Raw genomic sequence first — 5,227 nt, 5'->3', positions numbered from 1 at the left:
GTCCAATCACACCTGGGGCAGCATTTACAAAACAATTTTATCTTGTTCCATTGGCCAGTAGCAATAAGGATCGTTATGGAATTGCTCTTGATGGTCATTTAAAGGTATAATAAATAAAACTTTTATTAAAAACAAATTTTTTTTTTGCTTTCAATTTTATTTTTCATGAATTTTAATTTTTTAATTAATTAATATATATTTTTAAACATTTTGTTGTTTAATATATAGGATGATGATGTGAATCTTGCATCTTCAACTTTGGTCGCAGAGGGTAAAGCTCCTAATGATGCTATGGGTATTGTCATTTCTTACTCTGTACGAGTAAAATTGAATTGTGGCACTTTGGGAGGTGAATTAGTTACAGATGTTCCATTTAAATTAATGCATCCAACTCCTGGTAAATAAATTTTAATATCCAATATATTAAATATTTTAAATATAATATACAATTAATAATAATAATCAATAATTTATTTTTAAATTTATATTATATAAATATATAATTCAAATATTATTTTATTATCATAGGAGCTGTAGAAAAAGAAAAGACTATTTTAAAGAAGAATAAAAGCATTGAGAGAACACGTTATGAGAACTCTTGTTATTCAAATGATGATGATGATAATATCGTATTCGAAGATTTTGCTCGTTTGCGTTTAAATGAACCAGAGTAAAAACATTTGTAAAAAGACAAATACTTATTTGAAAGAATCTTGAATTCATAATTCTTTGTATTAAATTTAAATCAAAATACAATAAAATTATATCAAATTTAATAATAAATAATACAATATATTGCATAATGTAGAATTTGTTGATTCTAGGATTCTTTTGATGTGAGTTATGTCTAAGAACTGAAAAAGCTATAAAAGATATACGAAGAATAAAAAAAATTATATCCATATACGATTATTTTGATATATGGAGCTGAATATTAATATACTAATATAAAAAAACATAATAAAAAAATACAAAAAAAAGCGAAAAGTATTATATTAAAAAAAATATATCGTCTTATAATTTCTACCCGATGGTGGTGGTCGGTTAGAAATTCACATAAAGACAAAAAAAATGATTTTAAGTAAGCTTAATAAATAATTTATATTTGGCTAAGATAAAAATCTTTCCGCGTTACCAGAAGTGACATGTATGCTATTAACTTTGATTTATAATGATTATAACGTGTCTGTAAATGTTCATTTATTACAAAATTGATGACATTGTTGAATTATATCTGTATATTAGAAGAAGAATAAAAATTTCAAAATGTTAATTTTTTAGTTCTTTTGCTTTATATTTCATTATAATACTATAAATATAATATTAAAAAAAAAAATAAATTTTTTTTACCAAACCCAGAAAATTATTTATTTTATGACTATACAAGAATTTTACAAAATATTACAAGAATTTTAATCGCTCAGTCTTTCAAAGCATTGTTAAATATTTCATATCAATGCTGACTGCATTATCGTATATAATTAATCATACATATGCGAATAATATTCTTGATATGCTTGAATATATGCTTCTTTTTCTACAGGAGTCATTTCTGCTATTAGTGCATCATTTACATCTGCAATAGCAACTGTCTTTCCTGCAACAGTTACAGTTGGTACAAGATCTTCATCTTCAGAATCCATGGTTTCTACCTCTCCTAAAAAATTTTAAAAAATGTTCATATTTTTTAAAATAATAATATCATTATAATAATAATTTTACAATTTTAATATTTTATAAAAATCATACCTGTATCAATAGCTTGCATTTCAGTAATTTCTTCATTATCACTACTATCACTAGATTCTTGAGGTAATACAGATTTTATAGCAGCTGCTGAATTTGTTCCTCCTTTTTTCTCATGAGCCAATAATACAGACATTATATCTTCACCTTGTTTATTATTGGTTGATGTTGTATTAGTAGCAGTAGCTGCAGCTTTATCCAAAATATTTTCTTGGGTATTAACTCCATCAGGCTAAAAGAATAGATTAATATGAAATATTATTAATATATTATAGTAATCATTATTATTAATAAGATATTATTAATAAGATATCAACTGAAAATAAATTTACCTGTGAATCAGTATTAATAACAGTACTTTCCATCATCCAAATTGGTCTTTCTTTTCTTCTATTTGTCACATTATCATCAATAGAATCATCACCAATTGTAACATCTACTCTTGTGTCTTCTACCATAAAACCTGATGATCTGGTAGCTTCACCAGACCATTGCTCACCAGGTGCTCTTAGACTGCTTGGTTTTCTTGTATCAATACTAAGAAGAAGAAATATAAATAATATATAAGATTATATTATTAATAGTTTTTTTAAAAATCCATACCCTTTAATAGTATTTATATCAACTGGTTCAGGTTCCAATATTTCAGGAGCTAATTTAATACCTTCTACTTCCCTTAATAAAATGTATAAAGGTTCTAATTGTTCATTAAATTTAGCTAATAATAGTCTTGAATCTTTTTTAGGAAGAGCAGATTGATCTTCTTCCACTACTTCACGACAATATGTACATCTAAATTCACCAGTAGTCATATCAAATAATTGATCTGCCTATATTATATCATGATAATAAGTATTTTATTACTAATATGTTTATAAAGTTATTTCATAAATAATTTTTAAATTTTATCTTTTTTTATTTTTTTTATTTTTAAAACTAAACTACTTTGAGAATCTACTTTGCTATATAATTTATAAATAATAATTTATAAATATGTACATACCTCAAGATCAGTAAAAGTTTTCAAACAATTTGTACATTTAAAACTAGCCCTACTAGTTGCATCTCTTTCTTCAGTTTCCATTCTCTTTCTCATTAAATCTAATTTATATTTTACTACATTTACAAAAGTCTTATAATTAATAAAATAATAATTAACTTTTTGTGCTTTTCCATCTGATCCAGTTTCCATTTTTAATCTAACTTGTATGAATTTATCATTACGTAATGTAGATATTCTAGCTCTTAACATTTTACGTTCAAATTTTAAAAGTTCACAAATATCATCTTCTTTCATACCTAATAAAATAGAATAATATAATCTTAAATATATGATGATATAATTTATATATTTTGTACTTACATGGATTTCTAACTAACATATCAACAATCAATGCATCTTCTATTGTATAAAATCCACGTACTACCAAACGTGCTAATTGTTTTAAACTACTGGGAACTTCTGTAACAAGTCTTTCTTCACCACTCATTTTGTTAATAGATATAATAAAATACAAGAGTTACTGTAAAAATTTTTATATATTATTATCCTCCATATAATTTATATTTATTTATAAAATATATTTTATAAATGATTTTATAATTATATTTGAATAATATTATAAAATATATATTATAAAATATATTATTTTAAATTTAATTTGTTATTGTAACAAAATACTAACCTTTAAAGTAGCATAAGTAGTACATTTATCATCAAATATGTCAAATAGATATCAGTATAAATAAATTAAAATATGTATCACAATAATAATTATACGTTCTCTCAAGAGAAATAAGAAAATAATAAAATAAAATACATTATTTTATTATTTGATTAAAAAAGACAAAATACCATTCCAACGGACGCTTGTTTATAAGTATAATTGCTTTTAGGTTATGTATTCATAATATAAAATTATCAAATGACAGCTTGTCAAACAGCAATATAAAAATAAAAAGATATACATTTTCATATGATTTAATGAAAATTATTAATGGCTGCAATTGATAAAGTTAAGATTATTGTCCTTGGCGATTCTGGTAAGAATATATATATAAAGCAATTCTATAATACTCTTAGTTATTGCCATTATCTCGTTATAGTATTATATGTAATTATTTATTATTTTATTAATTAAAATGTAAACAAAATGAATTTTATATTTAAAATATTTTATTTATATATAAACATATTTAATTTTTTAATTTTTTTAAACTAGAATTTATAATTTATACGTTATATTTTATGACATTATTTATAGGTTATTTATTGTTTTCCACATCTACATATATAATTTTATTTAAATTATATATTTAAATAATATTAGATATTTTTTCTTTTTTATTTTCAGGTGTGGGAAAAACATCATTAACACATTTAATATGTCAACAACAACCTATTAGTAATCCTTCATGGACTATAGGTTGCTCAGTAGAAGTTAAATTACATGAATACAAAGAAGGAACTCCTAATCAACGAAGATATTTTATTGAATTATGGGATATTGGAGGGAGTCAAAATCACAAAAATACAAGATCTGTATTTTATAATCCTACAAATGGTACATATATAAAATATATAATATTAGGAATATAATATAAAAAATTTAATAATAATATAAATTTAATAATTATTTATCATATAGGTATCATATTAGTTCATGATTTAACAAACAGAAAATCACAGCAAAATCTTCAAAAATGGCTTGAAGAAGTTTTGAGTAAAGATAGCAATTATATGAAATCAAAATCATTTGATGATTTTGATCCTGAAAAATTTGTAGGATCTACACAAGTAATATATATTCTAAATATTATATTATATTATATTATAATAATATTATATTATATTATAAGAATATAATATATATTCTAAATATTATTCTACATAATAAGATAATATATTGATACATCAATTTTTTTATATAATTTTGTGTGAATAAAATTATCTTTCTAGATACCAATTTTAGTTATTGGTACAAAATTAGATCTAGTTGCTGAAGTTAGAACAAATGTACAAAGACGTTCTTCAACTATTGCAGAAGAATGTGGTGCTGATGAAATATTTTTGGTATATTATTTTTTTTTATAATTATAATTAATAATATAATTTTATAAGATTTTTTTATTAATGTATTATTTTCAAGTTGATATTATTGCAGGATTGTCATCAAGTGAGATCACTTGCTGCTGGTTCTAGCTCCTCTGTTAAATTAAGTAGGTTTTTTGATAAAGTTATTGAAAGACGTTATTATTCTCCAAAGGAAGGAATCAGTCCTGATAAACGAAGACTGCCAATATATATCCCATACAGTTCAAAAATTTATCATAATGATTAAAAACTCAGAAAATTCACTTTTTTATTTTAGCATTAATAGAATTTTTATTCCTAAATTTTAACATTACATTCCTAATTTTTATGAAATACATATTTGTAGCAAAATGAAAATAAAACATAAATAATTATTTTAAATAATTA

At 22.4% G+C, this 5,227-nt stretch overlaps 3 protein-coding genes across 4 annotated transcripts in view; 2 read left to right on the top strand and 1 right to left on the bottom strand.

The window, feature by feature from the left end:
- LOC102676524 (arrestin homolog) overlaps positions 1-1,269 on the top strand; it is a 2,787-nt gene extending 1,518 nt beyond the window's left edge. Inside the window, 3 exon segments of the mRNA XM_031513169.1 lie at positions 1-104; positions 229-397; positions 529-1,269. The exon segment at positions 1-104 is cut by the window's left edge and continues 4 nt beyond it. Of these exon segments, the coding sequence (XP_031369029.1) occupies positions 1-104; positions 229-397; positions 529-674 (419 nt within the window). The 3' untranslated portion in view covers positions 675-1,269.
- Positions 1,270-1,340: 71 nt separating this feature from the next.
- LOC102676156 (general transcription factor IIE subunit 1) lies at positions 1,341-3,886 on the bottom strand. The gene is made up of 7 exons (XM_006621229.2): positions 3,432-3,886; positions 3,110-3,269; positions 2,750-3,045; positions 2,350-2,576; positions 2,079-2,283; positions 1,750-1,978; positions 1,341-1,657 (listed from the first exon to the last, which is right to left on the bottom strand). Exons 2-7 carry the CDS (start codon positions 3,234-3,236, stop codon positions 1,482-1,484), a joined length of 1,260 nt encoding a protein of 419 aa, XP_006621292.1. The 5' UTR covers positions 3,237-3,269; positions 3,432-3,886; the 3' UTR covers positions 1,341-1,481.
- On the top strand, positions 3,628-5,227 carry LOC102676296 (rab-like protein 3). Of its 2 annotated transcripts, none has more exons than XM_006621230.2 (5): positions 3,628-3,789; positions 4,101-4,310; positions 4,395-4,543; positions 4,706-4,819; positions 4,911-5,227. In XM_006621230.2, exons 1-5 carry the CDS (start codon positions 3,744-3,746, stop codon positions 5,085-5,087), a joined length of 696 nt encoding a protein of 231 aa, XP_006621293.1. In that variant the 5' UTR covers positions 3,628-3,743; the 3' UTR covers positions 5,088-5,227. The 2 variants fall into 2 exon arrangements, with proteins under 2 accessions (XP_006621293.1, XP_006621294.1); XM_006621231.2 differs by lacking the exon at positions 3,628-3,789 and adding an exon at positions 3,952-4,010.

This window comes from Apis dorsata, unplaced genomic scaffold (assembly GCF_000469605.1).
Source record: "Apis dorsata unplaced genomic scaffold, Apis dorsata 1.3 scaffold_618, whole genome shotgun sequence".
Taxonomy (NCBI): domain Eukaryota; kingdom Metazoa; phylum Arthropoda; class Insecta; order Hymenoptera; family Apidae; genus Apis; species Apis dorsata.
Note: the sequence above shows the minus strand (reverse complement) of the source record. Positions and strands in the feature narration are given on the sequence as shown.

Bases quoted from the DNA above. Each gene is read 5' to 3' on its own strand.
- LOC102676156 (XM_006621229.2), bottom strand. From the start codon at position 3,236: ATGAGTGGTGAAGAAAGACTTGTTACAGAAGTTCCCAGTAGTTTAAAA. The intron at 2,284-2,349 runs GTATGGATTTTT...TCTTCTTCTTAG, and splicing joins GATATAAATACTATTAAAGG to TATTGATACAAGAAAACCAA. The intron at 1,658-1,749 runs GTATGATTTTTA...AAAATTTTTTAG, and splicing joins AATGCAAGCTATTGATACAG to GAGAGGTAGAAACCATGGAT.
- LOC102676296 (XM_006621230.2), top strand. From the start codon at position 3,744: ATGGCTGCAATTGATAAAGTTAAGATTATTGTCCTTGGCGATTCTG. The intron at 4,311-4,394 runs GTACATATATAA...TTTATCATATAG, and splicing joins ATTTTATAATCCTACAAATG to GTATCATATTAGTTCATGAT. The intron at 4,544-4,705 runs GTAATATATATT...TTATCTTTCTAG, and splicing joins AATTTGTAGGATCTACACAA to ATACCAATTTTAGTTATTGG.